This window comes from Scyliorhinus canicula, chromosome 14 (assembly GCF_902713615.1).
Source record: "Scyliorhinus canicula chromosome 14, sScyCan1.1, whole genome shotgun sequence".
NCBI lineage: Eukaryota > Metazoa > Chordata > Chondrichthyes > Carcharhiniformes > Scyliorhinidae > Scyliorhinus > Scyliorhinus canicula.
The window spans coordinates 57154657-57181302 of NC_052159.1; the positions used below are offsets into that span (position 1 = coordinate 57154657).

Below are 26646 nucleotides of genomic sequence, written 5' to 3' on the forward strand. Positions count from 1 at the left end.
GCAGCCCCCACCCCAGCAGGATCCGGCCTCCTACTCCTACTGGATCCACTCAGGGGTGACGAAGGCGAGGACAGCATGCTCCTGGAGTCGCAGGTGACCATGTCGACGCCCGCATCACCGCCAGGACTGAGGCGATTGCGGCGGAGGGTCAAAGCCCCCGACAAATTTAATTTGGAATGTTTTCATCACCCCCGCCGGACTCTTCTTTTAACAGAGGGTGAATGTGGTAAACACCACTAGTGTATATTGTGTGTATTACAACATACTGCCCGTATATTACAGGTACAACGGTAAATCCCTGCCTGTTGGTTCCGCCCAGCAGGCGGCGTATAAAAGTGTGTGCTCTCCTGTGCTGCAGCCATTGTGGTTCCAGCTACAGGAGGCACAACAACTTGTTCAATAAAGCCTCGATTGTCCCCCCCATTCTCGTCTCGTGGTAATTGACGGTACATCAAGAGTATTAACAATGTAAACCAAAAAAAGACAAAAAAGAAATGTGTAGGAATATGAAAAGATGAGCAGAGCCAGAGCTCGCGAAAACGCAGTTGCTCCTGCATTCACATCACTCCCCCCCTCTTCCCGCCCCATCCGACACACAAACACTTCGGCCTTTAATACTATTTTTCCTCTATGCACTTCGTATTTATGCAAAAATGACATTATCAAGCAACTTCAGACATATGGATTAACATTTTACATTCAGCTACAACATTTCAGAAAAATATTAGCAGACATAGTAAGAGACCAAGGTCAGAATTCAAATAGAATCATATAAATAAATATGTAGGATGGACAATTTTGATTCATTATATAACATGGTCTCTCACTGTCAATTGCCTCACCCATCAGACCCAGTCATTTTATCTCCACCTTCAACAAACTCAACTTGGAGATTCTACTTAGTGCTACAAAATATTTTAGCAATACTTGCTGCTACTTGCTGTAGCTTACATCTAGACTAATGCACTGCCAGAGATTAAAATATACATTACCCAGAGATTTAATGCCTCTTTCTATCAGAAAAACATTAGTTAGATATTCCACATTAATTTCCAACAAGACTCCAAGATCAGATGTAAAATTCCAGTAGCCAGTCTGCAAAAATACAGAAAATAATTATGAGAAACAACAATGAATATAACACTTGTCCGATCTACTGAGCAATGGGAAGAATGTGCAAGAGGCCAGCATTGGAGAAGTGCAGAGTTTTTAGTGGTTTGTAGGTTAGGGGTAGGGGTAGAAACAGAATTTAATTTTGAGGTATTTGTGGACTGAGAACTAATGTAGATCAGCGACCACATAGAATCATAGAATCCCTGGTGCTGAAGGAGACCATTCGGCCCACTGAGTCGGCATCGACACTCTGAAAGAGCACCCTGTCTAACCCCATTTCCCTGCCCTATCCCCATAACCCTACCCAACTGTTGGACACTAAGGGGCAATTTTTACCATGGCCAATCTACCTAACCTGTACATCTTTGTAATGTGGGAGGAAACCGGAGCACCCAGAGAAAACCCACGCAGACACGGGGAGAATGTGCAAACTCCACAGTAACCCAAGGACGGAATTGAACCTGGGTCCCTGGCGCTGTGAGGCAGTAATGCTAACCAGTCCACAGGTTTCCATGGGCTCATGTTTATGACAGGCGAAATGTGGGAGGCTGACATATAAACTATTGGAACTGTCTAGTTTGGATGTAACAAAAACATGGGAGGGGCAGAGTATATAATGAAGATGGAAATAGGCGGTCTTTGATGGAGAAGATATGGAGTAGTAAGTTCAGCTCAGGTTCACAAAGCATAAATGAGTGAGATGGAGACAGAGCAAGCACTTGGGAATTTGATTAAAGTGGGAATTTGGTGTAGAGAGAAGGTGCTTCAAGCTAAAGTTTGCTGCAAGAAGTAGAGCTTGCTGAGTTTTGGTTAAGGTGGGGGTGGAGGTGGTCCTTTCTTCTACTCTTTTTTTCTAGCCTCCAGCATGAATTCCACTTTCAACAGGAGTAGATTAATCAATAACCAGAGAGGTCAGAGAGCTTAAACAGATAATAGGTGCTCAGTCTATGAGCTGACTGTATTCTACAAAAGATAAAAAGGATGCCTTTGGGAAACAGGTAAGAGATTCATTGGTGTGTATTTTGTTCATTTATCTTTCAAGATTTAGATGATTCAATTGCCATGTTAAAGTCTTATTGGCATTAGTAAAAGTTCACCAGCATTAATACAGCTTATTTGGAGCATTAGGGTCTATAAATTGTAAGAAACAATAAATATCACACAATAAAGAAGGCAGAGTAGGTGGTATGCTGCAATTGGGGGATGTGGGAGCTTTTGGATGCCACTGTGGTCCAGGGCAAACACATCTGCAGTTAAGTGTCTGCGGCTCAATGAATTTCAGCTCAGAGTTTTGAGCTGGAGGCAGAGCTGCAGATACTGTGACACATCAGGGAAGGGGAAAGTTACCTGGATGCCTTGTATCAGGAGGCGCATACACCTATTAGGATGGGGCCTTCTGTTCTGATTAGTTATCAGGGACAGAAGAGTGTGACAATGAGTGAGGGAGGAAGGGGGACCCAGAAGGCAGGAGTACAGGAGCTGCAGCCTCTGCAATTGTCCAACACATTTGAGATCCTTTCTGCTTGTTTGGATGAGTGAGAGCTGCAGGTTTGATGAGCTAATTGACCATGGCACTGTGGTACAGGAAGCCATTCAACTGGGGGGAGCAAAAAGGAATGTAGTGGTGGCAAAGGATGGTTTTAAAAATTAATTTGCGATACGTGGGTGTCATTGACAGCATTTGTTGTCCATCGCTTGTTGTTCTTGCGGAAGCGGTGACGTGCTGCCTTCATGAACTGCTGCGGTCCCCACGGTGTAGGTACATCCACAGTGCTGTTGGGGAAGGGGGGTGGAATTCCAGGTTTCTTCAGTGACAGTGAAGGAACAGCAATATATTTCCAAGTCAGGATTGTGAGTGCCTTGGAGAGAACTTCCAGGTGGGGGTATTCCTAGGTATCTGCTATCCTTGTCCTTCTAGATGGTAGCGGCCATAGACTTGGAAGGTACACTCTAAGGAACCTTTGTGAATTCCTGCAGAACATCATGTAGATGGTACACACTGATGCCACTGTTTGTTGGTGGTGGAGAATTGGATGTTTGTGAAAGGGGTACCAATCAAGCAGGCTTCCTGAGTATGATTGGAGCTGCACTCATCCAGGAAAGTAGACAGTATTCCATCACACTCCTGACTGGTGCCTTGTAGACAGTGGACAGGCTTTGGGGAGTCAGGTTAGTTATTCGCCACATGATTTCTGACTTCTGACCTACTCTTGCAGCCACAGTATTTATATGGTTAGTCCAATTCAGTTTCTGATCAAAGGTGACGCCAGGATGTTGATACTGATGGATTCAGTGTGGGTAATGTAATTGAATGTCAAGGGCTGATGGCTATTGGAGATGGTCATTGCCTGGCACCTGTGTGGTACGAATATGCCTCATCAGCACAAACATGGATATTGTCCAGGTCCTGCTGTGTTTGGACATGGACTGAGTGATTGAGACACTGTTCTGAACAGCGAAGAACATGAGTAATAATAATAAGAACCTTTTATTGTCACAAGTATGAAGTTACTGTGCAAAGCCCCTAGTCGCCAATTTCCGGCGCCTGTTCGGGTAAGGTGGTACAGGAATTGAATCCGTGCTGCTGGCCTTGTTCTGCATCACAAACCAGTTGTCTAGCACACTGAGCTAAACCAGCCCCTAGACCGGAAGGCTATGTTGCATACCCGGTGCCAACGTTCGGGACAACTGCTCAGAGCTGGACAGTAACTTGGAGTGGGAGGGCGAGGGTCCAGTTCTGGTCCTTGTAGGTACCAATGACATAGGTAAGAATAGGAAAGAGATTCTGTAGAACGTCACTTCACCTGATGAAGGAGCAGCACTCCGAAAGCTTGTGATTTCAAATAAACCCGTTGAACTTTAACCTGGTGTTGTGAAACTTCTTACTGTGCCCACCCCAGTCAAGCACCGGCATCTCCACATCATTGGCACACTAGTTAGAGATGGGTGGCATGGTAGCACAGTAGTTATCACAGTTGCATCACAGCTCCAGGGTCCCAGGTTTGATTCCCAACTTGGGTCATTGTCTGTGCGGAGTCTGCACCTTTTCCCCCGTGTCTGCGTGGGTTTCCTCCAGGTGCTCCAGTTCCTCCCACAGTCCAAAGATGTGCGGGTTAGGTGGATTGGCCATGCTAAATTTCCCTCAGTGTCCAAAAAGGTTAAGTGGGGGTTACTGGGTTACGGGGATAGGGTAGATACGTGGGCTTGAGTAGGGTGCTCTTTGTAAGGGCTGGTGCACTCAATGGGCCAAATGGCCTCCTTCAGCACTGTAAATTCTATGATTCTATGACCTTTGTTCAGGATGTCAGGATGTAGAATTGGTTTGAGTAGGGATGAGGAATAGAAGGAGAAAGAAGTCTCGAGTAGCAATGCTCTACAGACTCCCGAACTGCAACCACAACGTAGAACAAAGTATATAAGAACTTTTGGGTGCTTGTAATAAATCATGGGCGATTTTAATCCTCACAAATTTGGAAAAATCATATTGGTAAAGGGAGCCTGGAAGAGGAACTCAAAAGATGCTTGACATAGTTTCTTAGAGCAGCACATTCTGGAACCAACCAGTGAGCAGGTCATATTAGACTTGGTAGTATGTAATGTAACATGATTAATTAATGACCTCAGAATAAAGGCATGCCTTGGTAGCAGCAACCACAATATGAATTGATTTTACATTCAAATTGAAAGGGAGAAGAGTGGGTTTAAGCTAGTATTTTAAATTTAAAAAAAAGACAATTATGCGGGTATGAAAGCGGAGTTGGCTAAAGTGAAATGGGATACAAGGTTAGGGGACACATCAGTAGAGAAGCAGCGGCAAACATTTAAGGGGATATTTCAGAATGCTCAGAATAAGTACATTCTTACCATAAAGAACATTTCTAAGGAGAGGACACAAAATTTGTGGTTAACTAAAGAAGTTCAGGAAAGCATCAAACGTAAGAAAAAGTATATAACTGCAAAGAAGAGTGGCAGGACAGATGATTGGTTTGCATTTAAGAATGGCAGAGAATGACTAAAAGATTAATCAGGCAAAATAAATGTCCTTGTATGAGAGGAAGAGTACCAGAAGCTAGCTAGAAATACAAAAACAGAAAGCAAGAGTTTCTACAAGTATTTAAAATGGAAAAGAGTAAAGTGAGCATTGATCCTCTAGAAATTGACAATGGGGAGTTAATAGTAGATAAGGAAATGGCGTATGAAATGAACAAGTATTTTGCTTCTGTCTTCACAAAACAAAGTTCCAGGCATGTAAATCAGGTGGGTGGCATGGTGGCACAGTGGTTGGCACTGCTGCCTCACGGTGTCGAGGACCCGTGTTCTACCCCAGCCCCAGGTCACTGTCTGCGTGGAGTTTGCACATTCTCCCCGTGTCTGCGTGGATCTCACCCCCACAATCCAAAGATGTGGAGGGTAGGTGAATTGGCCACGCTAAATTGGAAAAAACTAATAATTGGGGACTTTAAATTTCTTAAAAAGGCATGTAGACCAGGAGGCCAAAGGAATTCAGGAACCTGGTGATATTACAATCACTAGGGAAGCCGTACTGAACAAATTGATGGAGTTTTGGATTGGCCAGTCTCCTCGATCTGTTAGACGTTATCCTAGGGTCTTAAAAGAGGGTAGATAATGAGGTAATTGTGTTGGTGCTATTTTTTCAAAATTTGCTCAATTTTTGAAAGGTTCTATCAGATTAGAAAGTAGCAAATATAACCCCTCTATTCAAGAAAGGAAAGACAGAAAGCAAGAAACTAAAGGACAGTTAGCTTGATGTCTGTCACATGGAAGGTGCTAGAATCATTCATTATGGAGGTTATAGCTGGACACTTAGGGAACCTCAAGGTAATCAGGGTTGTCTTATCGGGATAAGTTGGAGAGACTGGGCTTGTTTTCACTGGAGTTTTGACGAGTGAGGGGTAATTTCATTGAAATATATAAGTTCTTGAATAGTCTTGACAAGGTGGACTTGGAAAGGATTTTTCTTTTAGTGGGTGAGGTCAGAACTTGGGGGTGCTGTTTTAAAATTAAAAGTAAAAGTTGCCCATTTAGGACAGAGATGAAGATAAATGTTTTCTCCTAGAGGATTATGTGACTTTAGAACACGGTCTTAGAAAGTGGTGGAGATGGGGGGTCATTGAATAGTTTAAGGTGGAGGTAGATAGACTTCTATTACAGTAAGAAGTCTACAACACCAGGTTAAAGTCCAACATGTTTGTTTCAAACACTAGCTTTCGGAGCACTGCTCCTTCCTCAGGTGAATGAAGAGGTATGTTTCAGAAACATATATATAGACAAAGTCAAAGATGCCAGACAATGCTTCGAATGCAAGCATTTGCAGGTAATCAAGTCTTTACAGATCCAGAGATAGGGGTAACCCCAGGTTAAAGAGGTGTGAATTGTCTCAAGCCAGGACAATTGGTAGGACACAATTCACACCTCTTTAACCTGGGGTTACCCATCTCTCTGGATCTGTAAAGATTTAATCACCTGCTAATGCTCGCATTCTAAGCATTGTCCGGCATCTTTGAATTTGTCTATATATATGTTTCTGGAACATATCTCTTCATTCAGCTGAGGAAGGAGCAGTGCTCCGAAAGCTAGCGTTTGAAACAAACCTGTTGGACTTTAACCTGGTGTTGTAAGGCTTCTTACTGTGCTCACCCCAGTCCAACGCCGGCATCTCCACATCAAGATTTTTATTAGGCAAAGGAGTCAAAGGTTATCGGAGGTGTATGGGAATGTGGAATTCGAAAAACAAACAGGTCAGCCATGATCTTAATAAATGACCTTCTGCTCTTAATTTGTCTGTTTGTTCATAAATTAAGATTTTGAACTGTCTGATTTTGCTTCACAGGGACTGTGGAGGAGAATGGAATGATGGTGGGGCAATGGAATGTGACAGGAGCCAAAGACAATGGCTTCAGATCTTCCCAGTGTTTTTTGGAAGACCTCCGTGGTATTGGAGAAAGAAGCCAGTTCATCTTTGCATCCGAGGGTAATCCTTGAGTAATGAGCAGTTATGGCAGAGACAGGGTACTACGGTACTTGATGGGGTTCAACTTTGTCAATGATGAATGGCAAAATAAGTTGTGCTCCACCTTTGTTGAGATCTGTACCCCTTGGAGTTAAATGGATCAAAGATAGGGGTTGTAATAGGGAGAATAACTAAGGAGTGAGAAATCACAGGTTTTACTTGGTCATAGGTATCAAAAAGGGGTATTGAGAAAGTGAATGAGTAAATCAACAGCTGCAGAAATATCATGGTGAATGGACGACCAGAAAGTAGAGAGTTAGGAATTTGAGAGAGTCATTGTGACATGTGGAGGATTTATTTTCCAGAAATGGACACAGCAGAATGTACTTCATGAGGAATACAAGGACGTAATCGGAAATGGCCTTGCCCTAAGAAAAAATGAGATGGCAAGGTCGAAGGGGTGGCTATGATAATAGGTAGAGAGCTTACTTAGAAAGGATTATTTTATTAAAGGAATTTTAGGATACTTTATATTATCAGATTAGTCCAGAAATGAATGTCAGTAAGATTAGGAGGCAAACATGATAAGAATTACTGTTACATGCTCCGTTTAGAAATTTAGGCTTAAACGTTAAATTTAAAACCAGCATAATTATGTGAAATTTGAGTAAACAACTCTTTAGTCTGGCGGTGGAGCCGGTCTAATGAGCTAAGGTGTTTCAGGAACCCAAAGACAAGTCACAAAAAAGCAACAATAAAAACAGAAAATATTGTAAAAACTCAACAGGTCTGAAAGCATCAGTGAAGAGAGAAACTGAGTTAATGTTTTGAGTCCGTATGACTTCTTCAGAGCCTTTTATCATAGAATTTAAAGTACAGAAGGAGGCCATTTGGCCCATCGAGTCTGCATCAGCTCTTGGAAAGAGCACCCTACTTAAGCCCACACCTCACCCTATCCCCATAACCCCAGCTAACATTTTTTGGCAATTTAGCATGGCCAATCCACCTAACCTGCACATCTTTGGACTGTGGTAGGAAACCGGAGCACTCGGAGGAAATCCACGCAGACACGGGGAGGACGTGCAGACTCCGCACAGACAGTGACCCACGCCGAGAGTCAAACCTGGGATCCTGGAGCTGTGAAGCAACTATGCTAACCACTGTGCTACCGTGCCACCCTTTTTATCATAAAAAAGCAAGCTTGTCAGGTGTAGCATAATGGTGTGTGTAACACACTTGCATCTAAGTTTCCTTGATGTTACACGATAAGTATAATACATTTCTTCAGCCAGAGGGTGGTGAATCTCTGGAACTCTTTGCCGCAGAAGACTGTGGAGGCCAAATCAATGAGTGTCTTTAAGACAGAGACAGATAGGTACTTGATTATCAAGGGAATCAGGGAGTATGGGGAGAAGGCAGGAGAATGGAGATGAGAAACAGCCATGATTGAATGGCGGAGCAGACTCGATGAACCGAATGGCCTAATTCTGCTCCTATGTCTTATGGTCTTAAGTATTCACTTTATGCACAAAGTACTTTTTTTTTGGGTACAAATACACAGAAAATTCCATCCCTATATCCTAACACTGGAAGAGAATGGAAATAAAAATTGGCTACTTGGGATGGGGGGAGGCAAGTAGCTCAACAAACTTATCATGAATCATTTTAAAATAATAACCTTATTTTGACACATTAAGAGCTTTATCCAAGGTATTTCACAATTTTTGCTTCTTAGTGCTTTCTCTCGGTCTTCCTTTTTTTTCTGAAAGCATCCAGTTTTCTTTGGCAACTCATTTTCTTTCTTCAAACTTCTTTGGTTCTTTGCACGCATCTTTATTTTACTTCCACTTGATACACCCGTACTCTTATTTGATACACCCTCTAGATTTTTCTTCAGTTTCCGAACGCTGAAACATATTTAAAAAATATATATCAGTTATTGTTCAGTTACAATAATAAGTTGCATTAATAATTAAACTAACATTACAAAATTATGATTGTTAGTCAATTTACACAGGATTAGTGAAAAGGAAAATTTGGTGTAATGCAAAATTCTGTAACTTATGGAATATTTCTATTAATCAGTGAAGTTTTACGTGGTTACAAGTTCAAATGCCAAAATATTAATGGATGGATTATCTACACATTCAGTTTACGACAAACATCATATCCAAAGCAAGCTGTCTAAATATAAGCAAAGTCCAGTTATACTATCTGAAGTATCTGAGGGAGCTCTTTATTCAGCAGCACCGATGTGTGGCTGTGAGAAATGGGTTCAACATTGTTTTTGGCTGACAGTGGACTGAACAGATGAAGACCCAAAACGGTGTTTTGTTATTTTAACCTTCTGAGCCACTAGTGAAAATAACGGTTGTCGTGAATATCTAGTTTACTGTTCATGTGTTTTAAAATATAACTTGTAGTTTTAGGAATTAAAGTTTTAATGATAGAAAATAGGGGTAAATGCAATTAAAACAAAGCCCACTTTAAACTTTGGGCCCACGTTATGATGGAACCTGTGCTTTCGTAAAGTTTGTATATCTTTTGGCTGACCTTAATGAGAAACAGAAATTGCAAAGGGAGACACAAAAGGAAAACACAGAAAGGAAACTGACCCTCCCAGTTTCTAAGGAAACAAAAACTGAACCAGAGATTTGTAAATCAAAATTTCTGGGCAGACTGAACCTGGCTGAGGTTATATAAAGAGGCGCAGAGCCATCGAAACTCAGTGTTTGCAGTTTGGACTTGGTATGGTTTGCTGTTCACTAAGAGATAACAGAAGTAAATGTAAGTTAGCAAGACCTGCATGGAAAGCAGAGTAAAAACTACCCATCATTCATCATGCGGAATACAGTTGAAGCTTAATCTCAGCCTGAATTTTGTGAGGGAATAGAAGCTGGAAGATTGCCTAGTTTTAAACTAGTGGAATCATCTACGGTAGTCATCAGGGCCTTGTGGCAAAATAAAGCATCCAGCAGATTAGTTTGGAAGTATTGGAAAAGTAACTAGAACAAGAGGTGAGGCATCCACAGTCAAGAAATGGTAAATTAAAGTTTCGCCTTTGAGAATAGCTGGAGCCAAGGAGCATGAACGTAGTCTGAACTACTACTAGTGGCACAGTGGTAGCGCTGCAGCCTCACAGCGCCAGGCACCCAGGTTTGATTCTGGCCTTAGGTGACGGTCTGTGTGGGGTTTGCACATTTTCCCCCATCTGCGTGGGCTTCCACCGGGTGCTCTAGTTTCCTCTCACAGTTTGAAGGATTGCAGGATCGGTGGATTGGCCATACTAAATTGTCCCTTAGTGTCCAAGGATGTGTAGGTTGGGTGGAATTATGAAGATAGGGTGTGGAAGTGGGCCAAGGTAAGGGTGCTTTTTTGGAGGGTTGGCACAGACTCAATGGCTCCTTCTGCACTGTAGGGATTCTATGCAACTAGAATAGTGGGGGACTATGGAATACCTATGATTGTTCCCTACAGAAATAACTAACTATGGTGTTAACTTAATATTTGCTTTGTTTAGTTTGTTCCATTGGCAGTAAAGTTTGTGATTTGCTTAAAAACTTCTGGCATAGTTGTATTCATTAAAACAAGTGGCAGGATGGACGGCAGGCGGGAGGCAGCTGCACATTGGAGGGCTCCCGCTCGGAACGGCATTTTCAGGGTCTAACGCCCGGTCCCGGGGTAACAGAGGCGGCAAAAGCAGGGAGAAGGCACAGTGAAGGAAGATGTTGAGAACAAGTAAAAAACAGCCATGAAAAAAGCAGCTGAAAGTCCGTCAGGGAGTGGAAACGTCACTGCGGGGACGGCAAGAAAAATGGAGGCTGGGGCACCAGGAGAGGCCGCATTGCACACGGCTGAACAAATGACTAAGGTGATGGTTGCGGAACTCGAAAGGCAGTTCACAAAACACATGGAGACAATGAGGAAGGAGATGTAGGCGGTATTGAAAGTGCTGGTGGAGGAGGCAATTGCCCCTGTGAGGACGGCGGAATTGAGCGCAGTGGCGGAGGTACGGGAGCAAGGCGAGGCGCTGAAGGAAGTGGAAGAGACATTGTTGCAGCACAGCGATCAACTTACTTCGATGGGGAAGGAGATGCGGAAGGTGATAGAGATCAATGAGGGTCTGCGAACCAAAATGAACGACTTGGAAAACAGATCCAGGCGACAGAATCTGAGGATTGTGGGTCTTCCCGAAGGAGTGGAAGGCCCGAGGCCGACTGAGTATTTTGCCACGATGTTGGCGAAGTTATTGAGGGAGGGGGAGGATCCCTCTCGATGTGAACTGGATTGGGCTCATCAGTCATGGAGGCCTGTACCAAAGGAGAGTGAGCCGCCAAGAGTAGTGACTCTGTGTTTTCGTAGACCCAGTGTGAAGGAGAAGGTCCTGTGCTGGGCAAAGCAGAAGCGGGTGGTGCAGTGGGCTGCAGCTGGTATACGCATATATCAGGGGCGCGATTCTCCCAAAGGAAGGCAAAGTGCCGACGCCGGAGTGAAAACCGGAGTATTTCACTCCAGCGTCGGAGGCCGCTCCTCATCCCCTATTCTCCCACCCCCAGGGGGCTGGGAGCGGCGACGCGTCAGTTTCGCACGCCGGGCCTTGGCGCCCGCGTCAAAGCGGCGCCGCCTGAATGATGCGACCAGCGGTGCCTAAATGACATCATCCGCACATGCGCTGGTTGGCCAGCGCCAACCCGCGCATGCGTGGTCGCCGTCCTCCCCTCCACCGCCCCGCAAGACATGGAGGATTGATCTAGCGGGGCGGCGGAGGGAAAAGAGTGTGTCTTTCAGAGACGCCGGCCCGACGATCGGTGGGCACCGATCGCGGGCCAGACCCCTCCTGAGCACCCCCCTGATGCTCGATCCTCCCCCCCCCCCCCCCCCCCCCCCCCCCCACACACACACAGGCCCCACACACAGCGGTCGCGCACTGTTCAAGCCGGCAGCGACCAGGTGTGGTTGGCGCCGGCGTGAACCGGTCGGATTAAGCAGGTCGCTCGGCCCATCTGGGCCGGAGAATCGCCGCTGGCTGGAGCAGCGATTCTCCAAGTGGCCTGTCATAAAACGTGACACGCCGTTTTGGGGGGGGCGGGAGAATCGCGTGCGGGTGCCAGGGCAGCGTGGTGTGAATCGTCCGGCACTCCCGCGATTCTCCCACCCGGTGTGGGGGCCAGAGAATCGCGCCCCAGAACTTTAGGGTGGAGCTGGCGAGGAGGCGGGCTGCCTTCAGCCGGGTGAAGAAGGTGCTGTACATCAGTAAGGTGCGGTGCGGCATAGCATACCCAGCTAAATTGAGGGTGACCTACTAATCCAAGGATTTTTATTTCGGTATGACGGAAGCAGCGGGGGAGTTTGCGAAGGCAGAAGGTCTGTGTCTGACTTGAGAAGTGGTCACATACCAATGTAGCCTCATGTAGCTGTACTTTTTCACAGCGGTGGGTGTATGTGCTAAATGAGCCAACGTTGTATATACTTGGACAAGGCAAGAGGGGGACTTTCACTTGCAATTATGGTTCTTTGGAGCTTGGGTGTGTATGCAGGGTTTGTGTGCTAAAGGGGGTTTCTTAGTTTTTCTGGGGCCGGCCAAGGGGGGAAAGAGACCCGGGCAGGGGCCTCCATGCTGGCCGGTTTAAGCCAGCCAGTGAACGGGAGTGAGGTGGGGAGAAGGGCTGAAGCCATCGGATCCTGGCAGAATAGGTACCGATGAGTCTAGCCGGGGTGGAAAGATGGGGGGAAGGAACAGAGGTTGGGGGGAGGATTTTTGTAAGAGGAAGTGGAGGGGAGGAGCCGGGGAGGGAGTGAGGGGCTTGCAATGCATGGATGTCATCCACGGTACTCTTTCAGAGATTGGATGGCATTGAATGTTAGGGGGGGGGGGACTCTATAGGTTAATGGTGCCAAAGGCAATTCCTAATTTCTTTCTCTTTTATTTCTCCTTTGTTTGTCCCACCGTGGGAGGGTTTGTTCTATTTGATGCTTATATTGTCAGGTGGGTCGTTGCTTGGGGTGGTGGGAGGATGGGATTATTGTTGTTGATAAGGAAATTGACTTTGTATTTGTTACCATTTACTGCTTGTGGGTGGGATGTAAATTCTCGAGCAAATGTGAAAATGGAGAATAAAAATATTTAAAAAAAAAAAAACAAGTGGCGGGATTCTCAGTTTCAGAAACTAAGGGCGGGATCCTCTGATCCTGAGGCTAAGTGTTGATGCCGTTGTAAACGCCGTCGCGTTTCTCGACGGCACCAACATGGCCTCAGGAGCAGCGATTCTGACCCCTACAGGGGGCCAGCATGGCACTGGAGCGACCCATGCCGCTCCAGCTGCCGATCCCCGGCATCAGATGGGTGCCGTGGGTCTGCGCATGCGCAGTGGGACCGGCGCCATTGCGCGCATGTGCAGTGGCTCCCTTCTCCGCGCCGGCCCCAACGCAACAGGGCGTAGGGCTACATTGACCGGTGTGGAACAAAAGTGGCCCCTGTCATAATATGCAGCCATGCACATCATCAGGTAAAAGCAGACAGTGACAGACACCCAAGTAAGCCAATCAACATACAGAACAGAACACAACCAATCACCAGACAGAACACCAGAGGCGGACTTCCGACTATAAAACACACGAGGGATCAGCACTCTGCCTCTTTCAACTGGTGACAAATCATTCAACACCTTCTGCACATGGATCAGAGCAAGCCTGGTCTAGATAATTAGAGTTAGTTTACTTAGAGTAGTAGAGTCAACCCACAGGCAGCTGTGTGCTTCCTTACTGAATTTCAATAAATCTTATTAAACCAACGCCTACACACGACAGCCCCCAGCCCGAGAGGCCGGCCTGCCGATCGGTAGGCCCCGATCGCGGGCCAGGCCACAGTGGAGGCCCTCCCCGGGTAGGACCCCCCGGATGCATGCACGCCGAAGTCCCGCCGGGTAAGAGCAGGCGTGAATGGCGCTGGTGGGACTCGGCTTTTTTTGCGCAGCTGCTCGGCCCATCCCGGGCGGAGAATCGCCGGGGGGGGGGACCGCGTAGTATGCCCCCCCGACCAGCGCCGCGCTGAATGCGCCGATTCTCCGTTCTCCGGCCTGGGCTGAGAGAATCCAGCCCTAAGTGTTGACTCTGGGACTGAATCGGTGGATTTCTACGATAACTAAATTGGTGCTGGTCCCAGAACAATTCAGAATCTGTTAATGGGTTAGTACTGGCAGCACGTGGAACACGATCGATTTCAATGAAAAACGGTGTCCAACTTGCCAGGGTCAGGATTGCCACCTTTTCTTTAATTTAGAGTATCCAATTATTTTTTCCAATTAAGGGGCAATTTAGCATGGCCAATCCACCTGCCCAGCACATCGTTGGGTTGTGGGGGTGAGACCCAAAAAGATACGGGGAGACCATGCAAATTGCACACGATCAGTGACCTAGGGCCAGGATTGAACCCGGGTCCTCGGTGCCATGAGCCAGTGTGGTAACCACAGCGCCATGGTGCTGCCCATTGACACTCGAGGATGACAAGCTGCAGCTGCATATTAGCACTCCACTCCTCACACACACTCATTCCGTCCCAACAAAATGGAGAGCGGCACCCCGGTTTGCAAGCGCCAAGCTGGAGACCCTACTGGATGCTGTGGTGGAGTGGTGGGCCACCATGTTCCCCGGGGTGGGAAGGAGGCTGCCACGCCCCAACGTACACCGGGCCTGGGCACAGATGGCAGAGGTCATGAGTCCTGTGGGCCCCATCACAAGAACTAGATAGCAGTGCCAGAAAAAGCTGCACAACCTCAGGGCAGGCCAGGGTGAGGAGGCAGCACTGTGCCCCAGCACCAACCCCCATCCCAAATACCCGTAACTGCTCCCCCTTGCCCATATTGCGACCGAACCCACCCGCCGGAAATATGCATGCTACCCACCCTGCACCACATGACAGCAGCTTCCCATCCCCTGTGCTGCCCATGTCTGAGTGTCTCACACTGCATTTTCTGTCTACAACATCTAAGGAAGAGGTCGGCATCTGGCGACCAAGTGAGACCCAGCTGCATTGCAGTTTCCCATGGCATGTGTGGCATGGTCCCCACCACACCACACCAACGTTTCACTACTGCCCATCACCCCAATCCACGATCCAATCATGTGTCATGTCTTGTGTGTTACAGGATGACCTGACAACGAGGCGGGCCCATATGGTGTCCCCCCGCCCCCAATCCCAAGCACATTCCAGCGACAAGGGGGATGGATAGCGAAGACCAGCCCAAGACCAGGGACACAAGTCCGGGGATGACACTGACTTCCCATCACACTTGTCTCCAATACCCTCCACCATCCCAGAGACACTCACCTCGGTTGGGCATGTTAGTGATGAGACTCCTGGGGCACTATGTGGTGTGCACAACACACATGTTATGGTACATCAGGTGGAGGTAGGAACCCCCCATAGGGTGGATGGCCAGAGGGCGGCCTGACCCCAGGTTCTAGCTGTCGTCCGGACGGGTCTCGGGCCTCTGGAAAAGGTGGTCCCATCAATAATGGAGATGCAGATACAGAGCGAGGTACTGCATGAATCAGCAACCACCCAGCACCTGCAGGTGCATTTGGAGGAGTCCAACCGCTTACAAGGGCAGGAGACAGTGCCTACAATGTGTGCCACCAGGCCAATGCTGAACGGGTGGCATCCTCAGTGGAGGACTTTTGGGGGGGGGGGGGGGGGGGATGAGTTGGCCATGGTTCAGGATGTCCAAGGCCTGGGGAACTCTGGGCGGCAGTGGTCAAGCACAAGACAGGGACTGCCTTGGCACAGGCAAATATGTACCAGGGTCACCTGGACATTGCAGTGGCGCTCCAGAGCTTGGCCTCGTCACAATGGGTTATGGCTGAGGATATCGTCAGCCTTGGTAGGGCGCTGGCTGACCTCAGTGAGTCCCGGTGGAAGGTGGCACAGTCCCAGAGAAAGGTGGCACAGTCCCAGAGAAAGGTGGCACATTCCCAGCGGGAGATGGCCCAGTCCCTATGCTCCCTGGCTGCGAGCATCGAGACCCATGTCGAGACAAAGGGGGGCTCTGGGATTGGCAACGTCAGGTGGCGGGGGAGCCCAAGAGTTCATTCTGGTCGCACCCCCGTCCCACCGAGTAGTTGGGGGCCATCGGGCACCCCGAGGGAGATGGGGTGATGGGGTCCATGCCAGTGACTCCTGCAGGGAAGGTGCTGGAACACCACAGCAACTCGGTCTTCCCCCCATTTCCCAGAGAACGGCTGCCAAAGGGGGCCCATGTCACACAGCGGGATTCGCAGTAAGCTGCCTCTGCTTCTGATGTGCCGCCTGGAGGTCCACCTAGACGTAGCATTAGGGCCCATAAGGCCAGAAAGATAAAGATGGCACGGATGAAGTCCATTGGATAGCTTTAGGGGTTAGGGCATACACCGTTATAGAGATGTTTACGTGTTCTTTGTAAAATAAACACCTGTGCACAAAAGTTCCAATCTGCCCTGATGCTCTGTTAGCAGGGTGTGAAGGATGGGTTGGTTGTAGAGGGGGCCGTGAAGAGAGGGGTGGCCGGGGGGGGGGGGGGGGGGGGGGGGGGACCCCTGCACACCGCCCCTGGACCCCCCTGCATCCCATCCCCACTTCCGCCATCCCAAGAGTTCGGTGTGATCATATGATGGAATGGCAGCTCATACGCAGGGATCACCCAGGTGAACAGTGGATTTACAGTGGGCAGGAGTCAGATGGTATCAAACAAAACTGAGCACCAGACCTCTTCGAAAAGCGGGTCATCATCATCCCCCATCCCATGGACCAGTTTTGCTGTTACTGTCAACCCAGTGCCCTCAACCGCAGACAGGAATCACACAGGGGGTTCAAAGGTGGGGTGGGGTGGGGGTGGCGCCCCGCTGCTGCGCAATGTTGTGGATGATGCAGCAAGCCACCATGACGTGGGAAACTCCCCTAGCGCGATACTGGAAGGCATCCTCAGAGCAGTCCAAGCATCTGAACCGCATCATCAAGATGCCGAAGCACTGCTTGATCACACCCCTGGTTGCTACATGGGCGTCGTTGTACAGAGAACAAAGAACAAAGAAAATTACAGCACAGGAACAGGCCCTTCGGCCCTCCCAGTCTGCGCCGATCCAGATCCTTTATCTAAACCTGTTGCCTATTTACCAAGGTCTACTTCTCTCTGTTCCCCACCCGTTCATATATCTGTCCAGATGCATCTTAAATGATGCTATCGTGCCCGCCTCTACCACCTCCGCTGGCAAAGCATTCCAGGCACCCATCACCCTCTGCGTAAAAAACTTTCCACGCACATCTCCCTTAAACTTTTCCCCTATCACCTTGAAATCGTGACCCCTTGTAATTGATACCCCCATTCTTGGAAAAAGCTTGTTGCTATCCACCCTGTCAATACCTCTCATAATTTTGTAGACATCATTCAGGTCTCCCCTCAACCTCCGTCTTTCCAATGAAAACAATCCTAATCTACTCAACCTTTCTTCATAGCTAGCACCCTCCATAACAGGCAACATCCTGGCGAACCTCCTCTCCACCCTCTCTAAAGCATCCACATCCTTCTGGTAATGTGGCGACCAGAACTGCACGCAGTATTCCAGATGTGGCCTAACCAAAGTCCGATACAACTGTAACATGACCTGCCGACTCTTGTACTCAATACCCCGTCCGATGAAGGCAAGCATGCTGTATGCCTTCTTGACCACTCTATCGACCTGCGTTGCCACCTTCAGGGTACAATGGACCTGAACTCCCAGTTCTCTGTACATCAATTTTCCCCAGGACTCTTCCATTGACTATATCGTCTGCTCTTGAGTTAGATCTTCCAAAATGCATCACCTCGCATTTGCCTGGATTGAACTCCATCTGCCATTTCTCTGCCCAACTCTCCAATCTATCTATATTTTGCTGTATTCTCTCACAGTCCGCCTCGCTATCTGCAACTCCACCAATCTTAGTATCATCTGCAAACTTGTTCATCAGACCACCTATACCTTCCTCCAGATCATTTATGTATATCACAAACAACAGTGGTCCGAGCACGGATCCCTGTGGAACACCACTCGTCACCTTTCTCCATTTTGAGACACTCCCGTCCACCACTACTCTGTCTCCTGTTGCCCAGCCAGTTCTTTATCCATCTAGCTAGTACACCCTGAACCCCATACGACTTCACTTTTTCCATCAACCTGCCAATGGGAAACTTTATCAAATGCTTTACTGAAGTCCATGTATATGACATCTACAGCCCTTCCCTCATCAATTAACTTTGTCACTTCCTCAAAGAATTCTATTAGGTTTGTAAGACATGACCTTCTCTGCACAAAACCATGCTGCCTATCACCGATAAGTCTATTTTCTTCCAAATGTGAATAGATCCTATCCCTCAGTACCTTCTCCAACAGTTTGCCTACCACTGACGTCAAGCTCACAGGTCTATAATTCCCTGGATTATCCCTGCTACCCGTCTTAAACAAAGGGACAACATTAGCAATTCTCCAGTCCTCCGGGACCTCACCCATGCTCAAGGATGCTGCAAAGATATCTGTTAAGGCCCCAGCTATTTCGTCCCTCGCTTCCCTCAGTAACCTGGGATAGAGCCCATCCAGTCCTGGGGACTTGCCCACCTTAATGCCTTTTAGAATACCCAAAACCTCCCCCTTCCTTATGCTAACATGACCTAGAGTATTTAAACATCCATCCCTAGCCTCAACATCCATCATGTCCCTCTCCTTGGTGAATACCGATGCAAAGTACTCATTAAGAAGCTCACTCATTTCCTCTGACTCCACGCATAAATTCCCTCTTTTGTCTTTGAGTGGGCCAATCCTTTCTCTAGTTACCCTCTTGCTCCTTATATACGAATAAAAGGCTTTGGGATTTTCCTTAACCCTGTTAGCCAAAGATATTTCATGACCCCTTTTAGTCCTTTTTATTGCGCGTTTGAGATTTGTCCTACTTTCCCGATATTCCTCCAAGCCTCATCTGTTTTGAGTCGCCTCGATCTTATGTATGCTTCCTTTTTCATCTTAGCTAGTCTCACAATTCCACCCGTCATCCATGGTTCCCTAATCTTGCCATTTCTATCTCTCATTTTCACAGGGACATGTCTGTCCTGCACTCTAATCAACCTTTCCTTAAAAAACTCCCACATTTCAATCCTGTGGTCTGATGAGCAAGTTTGCAGATGATACTAAGATTGGTGGAGTTGCAGATAGCGAGGCGGACTGTCAGAGAATCCACATTTCAAATGTGGATTTACCCTTAAACAGCTGCTCCCAAACCACATTCCCGAGCTCCTGCCGCATTTTGTTATAGTTGGCCTTTCCCCAATTTAGCACTCTTTCTTTGTCTGTGTCCTCTGGATAGGCGTCATCAGCCACGACCACAGCAGATAACACATCGTCCAGGAGCCAACGCCTCATCCGGGGGTGTGCCTCGAAAGTGTCAGGAACCATCAAGTGTTCCAGGATGCAGGCCGCCTGTTCACTGCCCGGGTATCGGGCGCACAAGTGCATCTCATGGTCACACATCAGCTGCACACCTTGCAGTTTGTGACGACCGGTGTATCATGGGCTGGTACTCATAGGGCGACACGCATCCCGTCAATTACTCCCTGTTCCTGGGGCATCCCGGCGATGATGGCAAACCCCCCTATCTGGGCATCCTAGTCCACATTCAATTTGATATATTGTGTGAGCGGGCATATAGGGCCTCTGTGACGGTGTGGATGTACCTGTGCACCGATGTCTGTGAGATCCTAGACAGGTCCCCATGGCACCTAGAAGGACCCTGTGGTGTAAGGTTCCGGGCACTGTCACTTTGATGATCACTGGGAGTGGGTGTCCTTCCTCATAATCCCATAGTTCCAGGTGAGTCAGATCCTGGCAAATATGTTGCATGGTCCCTCTGCTCAGTCGGAGTCTTCGATGGGATGCCCGGTCCGGCAGGTCTGCCAATGACTGCCGCTGCTGGTACACAGATCTAATGTGGCTCCTCCTTCTGACCTTCTCCCTGGCCTGTTGAGTGGCTAGCTCTCCATCCACACTGGCTGCCTCCTGTTCCTCTGGGGGAGGCTCTGCTGCTGCAGGACCCTCCTTGAGCAGCTCCTGCTCATACAGCCTCAGTACATCCCCCAGAGTTGCGATGGCCAGGTTGAAGGCCACCATTCCTGTTGAATTCTGGTCCATTGTCTGCAGGGGGTGAAATACATTGTCTGCAAGGCTGAAAGAGAGACATGTTAGCATGATGCGTACCATGTGCCCAACTAGGTCTGCCGGGCTACACGATGGCCCGGCCTGCATTGCAGTTCCTGCCCATGCGTGTCTCCCTACAACTCCCCTCCCCCCCCATCCCCACCTCTAGCCGTTCCCTCGGCACTCTGCCCTCCGCACCACACCCCTGGACCTATTGGTGCCTGGCACCTTGAGTGCCTCTGGCCCTGGCACTTCTCCTTACTGACAGGGGTACCTGTGGCTAGCACTACCCATGCCAGCAGTAGGCTCTGCGACCCCCGTCCGGAGCCCTTTAAGGGTTACTGATGGCATTGTGCGGACTGAATGGCATCCAGATGGCATCCAGTTGTGGGGGTGGGGAGAGTTGGTGGGGTGAGCGTGGTTGGGACACCCACATAACTGGTGTTACTCTGCTCCACAGCGGGCCGTGGTGGGTGGTCCATGGGATAGGCAGCAAGAAGGCTGCCTTGCAGGCCACGGCAATGGCTGTCTGTGCCTGGACACCCCGGTCCCACGGAGTCACGCCAACCCCATGGTCCACCCCTGCTCACTCCCCGCTACACTCCTCAGCCCTGGCAGACGCAACACCGCCCCCTCCCCTGCCCTCCCCAGCCAGCTAGGCCAGCGGCAGGACAGGCAGCCTCTGGGAACATGTCCTACCTCCTCTCTCCCCCTCAGCAGCCAAGTCGCCTGTTTCCTGATTTTTGAAACCACAAGTGAAACTCGCCATCAGTAATTCCTCCTGACGGAGTATCACAGGAGACCCGGAGAATACCTGGGCAGACCCGTTAATGATATGCCAACGGCATTTACTGTATACGTGGAGTAGAATGATTTCACGCTGCTGACGAGGCACCGGAGCATGGCATTCTGTCGGGTGCCCGGCACCGGCCACAATTTTGCCTCACATGCGACTCCTCCCAATCGCGTTTCCCGATTCGCTGGACAGAGAATCCCACCTAAGGTGTTTGGATTTCTCAAACGTTAATAATCCCTGACCTGATTGGAACAGTGCCAAGTGCAAAGGCTACTTTTTCACACAGAAAAAATGTCTCGTTGGCACATACATTAATCACTCAGAATTCACATGCCACCCGTGCGCCCACATTCTAAAATTTCTGCCCTTCCTGAACATGCCGACTTGATTTGGGGATATAATTCTTATAATGCTAGAAGCTCTTCAGTATCTTGCCTGAGTGATTATTCTTCACCCATGAAACGGCTAGTTAGTGTCAGCAGACCACGCAACAGTGGGAAACGCTACAACAGTGTCAAATTCCAATAACCACACTTAAAATTCAGCTGGTGCCGGTATAACAGTTAGCAGTTGGGATCTTGGCTGATGTTTTACTCGGGTGCAGTGCAGCTAACTGTAGTATCCAGATTTCCAATCTCATTGAGATGAGCAAATTCAGCACAAAATAGGAATGGAACTATTTCTAACACATGCAAAATACTGCGGATGCTGGAATCTGAAACAAGAACAGAGGATGGAGAAGAAAGGTTGTTTAAAGTTGTCTAAAGTTGTTGAACTCAGAGTTTGACCTGAGGGCTGCAAGTGCGTAATCAAAAGATGAGGTGCTGCTCCCCTCACTGGAACTGTTTCTCCTTTAAAAGCAGATCCATTGAGAAAAATACAGTAACTACCATATGACAAATTGTATACAGGGCAGCTCGGTAGCACTGTGGTTAGCACAGTTGTTTCTCAGCTCCAGGGTCCCAGGTTCGATTCCTGGCTTGGGTCACTGTCTGTGGGGAGTCTGCACGTTCTCCCCGTGTCAGCGTGGGTTTCCTCCGGGTGCTCCGGTTTCCTTCCACAGTCCAAAGACGTGCAGGTCAGGTGGATTGGCCTTAGTGTCCAAAACAAAAAAGGTTAGGTGGGGTTACTGGTTTACAGAGATAGAGGGGAGGAATGGGCTTAAGTAGAGTGCACTTTCAAAAGATCGGTGCAGACTCGATAGGCTGAATGGCTTCCTTCTGCACTGTAAACTCTATGATATTGAAAAAACTTTCCAAGCTTGGTTTATTTTAGTATGATCTTCTCCACACTTACCCGATATTGGAGGTGGACCCAATCACATTGGTGTCGATATTTGGGGTTTCGGAGAAGCCGGACCTCATGGGGAGGAGGAAGGGCGATGTCTTGGCCTTTGCCTCTCTGATTGCATGGAGGCAAATTCTGCTGGAGTGGCAGTCGGCATAGTCACCAGGGTTAACGGCTTGATTGGGTGCTCTGTACGACTTCCTATGGTTCGAGAAAATAAAGTATGAATTAAGGGGCTCTGCAGGGGGGGGGGGTTTGATAAAAAGTGGGGGACTTTTGTGACCGTGTTTGACTGTATAGTTGATTGCTGGGAAGTATGTTTCCCGGGGTGTTCATTTGCTGTAATCTGTTTTGATACATGTTTGTAATAAAATACATGAAGAAAAATACTTGCCTGATATTGCTAAACTCTGAAAAATTCCTTGCAGAATGCTACATGCACAGACTGGACATTAAGGATATCAAAATGAGAAATGTGCTGCAGACAGTGCACTCATTACTTGTTAACACGGTGGTCAAAATAATATATATTTGAAATGAAAATCGCTTATTGTCACGAGTAGGCTTCAATGAAGTTACTGTGAAAAGCCCCTAGTCGCCACATTCCGGCGCCTGTCCGGGGAGGCTGGTACGGGAATCGAACCGTGCTGCTGGCCTGCTTCGTCTGCTTTAAAAGCCAGCGATTTAGCTCAGTGAGCTAAACCAGCCCCTTTATTTATCAGGATCTATCAGGACTGTTTAATAAGATTACAAGCATTCCATCAATTTTCTATATGGACATACATTGAATCAGAGTCTTTACAGTGTGAGAGACCATTGGGCTCATTGAGTCCGCACTGGCTCGCTGAAAGAGCATTCTACTGAATCCCACTCAGCTGCTATTTCCTTGTAATCTTGCACATTGAGGAGGGCAGCACGGTAGCATAGTGGTCAGCACAGCTGCTTCACAGATTATTTGAATGTGTATCCTCTAGTTCTTGATGTACTCTCAAGAGGGAACCTTTTCTCACTATTTATAGTGACTTTTGATACCCCTTACGATTTTTAATATCTCTATCAAGTTTCTTCTTAGCCTTCTATTCTCCTAAGAAAACAGACCCAACCTCTCCAATCTATCCTCATATCTACAGTCATTTATCCCTGGAATCATTCTTGTGAATTTTCTCTGTACTCTCTCCAATGTCTTCACATCCTTCCTCATATGGCACCCAGAACTGGGTGCAGTACTCCAGATGAGGCCTAATTCATGTCTTATATAAGTTCAACACAGCCTCCTTACTTTTGTACTCAATGCCTTTATTAATTAAAACCTAGGATTTATTAACTGCTCTCTCAACATGCCCTGCCACCTTCAATGACTCAAGTACATACGTGGGAAACAAGGAGGAAACGTGGGTTTCCTTCGGGTGCTCCGGTTTCCTCCCACAGTCCAAAGATGTGCGGGTTAGGTGGATTGGCCATGCTAAATTGCCCGTAGTGTCCTAAAAAGTAAGGTTAAGGGGGGGTTGTTGGGTTACGGGTATAGGGTGGATACGTGGGTTTGAGTAGGGTGATCATTGCTCGGCACAACATCGAGGGCCGAAGGGCCTGTTCTGTGCTGTACTGTTCTATATATATAGGTCCGTCTTATCCTGGACCTCACTAAAGACTTTCTCCCTTTATTTTCTACTGTCTCTCCACATTCTTGCTGCAAAGATAAATCACCTCAGACTTGTCTGCGCAATCACTTGTCTGCCCAATCAACCAATACGTCTCGCTCCTTTTGAAGTTCAAGACTATCCTCATTTCAGTTGAAAATGCTTCCAATCTTTGTATAATCTGCAAATTTGAAATCTTGCCCTTCACAGTCCAGGTCATTAATATATATCAGGAAGAGCAAGGGGTCGCAACTGAAATCCCTGTGGAATTTTACTACACGCCTTCTTCCAATCTGAAGAAAACTATTTATCACGACTCTCTGTTACCTGTCACTCAGGTAGTTTCTTATCCAAGTACCTATTTCCCCTTTTATCTCATGAGCTAGAAGTTTGCTCACAGGAGCAAGTGTGGTACTGTATCAAATGTCGTTGAAAATCCACATACAACACATCAACATCATTGCCCTCATCAACCTTTTATGTAATATGCACATAGGCTGGAAAAATCTAATTGGCAAAGGTAGCCTGGAGGCAGAGTGCATTGAATGCATTAGTGATTGTTTCCTAGAACAGTATGTTGGGGAACCAACCAGGGAGGAGGCTACTCTCGATTGGTATTTTTTAATGAGGAAGGATTAATTAATGACTTCATAGTTAAGGATCCACGAGGGAGTAGTGACCATAGTATAGTAGAATTAAGATTCAGTTTGGGGGGGCGAGAAAATGCAGTCCTACACTAGTGTTCTGGAATTAAACAAAGGAAATTACACAGGCTTGAGGTCATATTTGGCCCTTATAGACCGGGCAGGAAGGCTAAAAGGTAGGACAGATGATGAGCAGTGGCAGTTGTTTAAGGATTCCTCACACCTAAATGATATCCCAGTGAGGAAGAAAAATGGGAAGAGGGATAAAAAAAACATCCATGGCTAAAAAAGGAGGTCAATGCCATTACAAAGACAAAAACTAAGTTATATCATATTGCAAAGTCCATTAGCAGACTGGAAGATTGGGAAACTTTCAAACAAAGGGCTACTAAAAAAGTAATTTAAAAAAGCTAAGGTAAATTACGAAAAGGAACTAGCACAGAATATCAAAAAGGGAAGAGAGTCGCGAACGTGAATGTTGGCCCCTTGGAAGATGAAACTTGTGAGTTAATAGTGGGAACACAGAAATGGCAAAGATGCTAAATCAATACTTTGCCTCAGTTTTCACGTTGGAGGGCACTAGTACCATTCCTATAGGAACAGACAATTCAGAGGTAATAGAAAGGGTGGAACTTGGAACAATCAGCATCAATAGGGAAATGGTACTCAACAAACTCGGGATTGGGGGCAGACAAGTCCCTAGAGCCTGATGGCCTACAACCTAGGGTGTTAAAGGAAGTGGCAGCAGCGATAGTGGATCCCTTGGTTATGATATTCCAAAATTCCATGGACATAGGAAAGGTTACAGTGGACTGTAACCACAAAAATGCTAACGTAATGCCTTTATTCAAAAAGGGAGGGAGGCAGTGTGGTGAGATGCATCACTGTATACACAAGGGGTTAATGTACATACACAAGGGGTTAATGTAAATACACTAGAACTAAATAAACACTAGAGGGAGCACCAGAGACATCATGACACACAGACATTCAACCAATAGGCCAGTAAGATAGGACATGACCAATGGCAGTCAAGATACACCTAGAGGTGACACTACCACAAGGGGGCTACCCATATAAAAGGGCACAAATGCTCTTCTTCTTTCCATAGGCGACACTCAGAGACACAGGGACAGATCAGGAAGCATCACACCGACCGCATGGATTAGAGCAGACTGGTTAGTTAGATTGAGTTACTGTAGATAGATTAGCAGGGGAGTCGAACCCAAGTAAGAGAATTATTAACTGTTCAATAAATGTTTTAAACCTATCTCCAAGTCTGAACCTTCCTTTGTCAGAGTATACATCAAGGAAGCAGCTTATGCTACATGAAGAAGAACATGGGGAGAAGAACATGGGGGAGACTTTGGGGTGCTCTGATGCAGAGGGATCTGGGTGTCTCGTGCATGAGTCACATTAAACGAGCATTCAGATACAGCGGATAATAAGGAAAGCAAATGGAATGTTGGCATTTATAGCAAAAGGAATTGAGTATAAAGGTAAGGAAGTATTATTGTAACTATACAAGGCATTGGTAAGACTGCGCCTGGAGTATTGTGCACAGCTATGGTTCCTTTATTTCAGGAAAGATGTAGTGGCATTGGGGGCAGTTTAGAGGAGGTTACTAGATTATTTCCAGAGATGAAGGGTTTGTTGTATAAGGAGATATTGAATAATTTAGGCCTATACTCTCTGGAGTTTAGAAGAATGAGGGGAGATCTAATTGAGGTATATAAGATGTGTCATGTAAGAGTCCCTTTAAAAAAAGTGTGTTTCATCAAATGGCTGCAGTGATGTCATTGTGCGGGTGGAGCTGGAATGTGACTCTGCTTTTTACTTTTGTTTTGAGCTGGAAGCTCTTTTTGGCTCTGTGTTTTAGTTTCGCTTTCAGTTGGAGAGCTGCATTCTAACCAAGCAGACGTATACTGGTGTCTCTCTGTATGTTAAACAAGGTGTTTAGCTCACTTGATAATTTAAAAGTGATAACTGTTCTCTGTAGAGAATTCA

At 47.2% G+C, this 26646-nt stretch overlaps 1 protein-coding gene across 1 annotated transcript in view; it reads right to left on the bottom strand.

Annotated features, from left to right (window-relative positions):
• The window catches only part of parp4 (poly (ADP-ribose) polymerase family, member 4), a 260543-nt gene that overhangs the window by 18121 nt on the left and 215776 nt on the right, over window positions 1–26646 (bottom strand). The window contains 3 exon segments of the mRNA XM_038818701.1: window positions 993–1095; window positions 8763–8991; window positions 22368–22559. Coding sequence (XP_038674629.1) covers window positions 993–1095; window positions 8763–8991; window positions 22368–22559 — 524 coding nt within the window.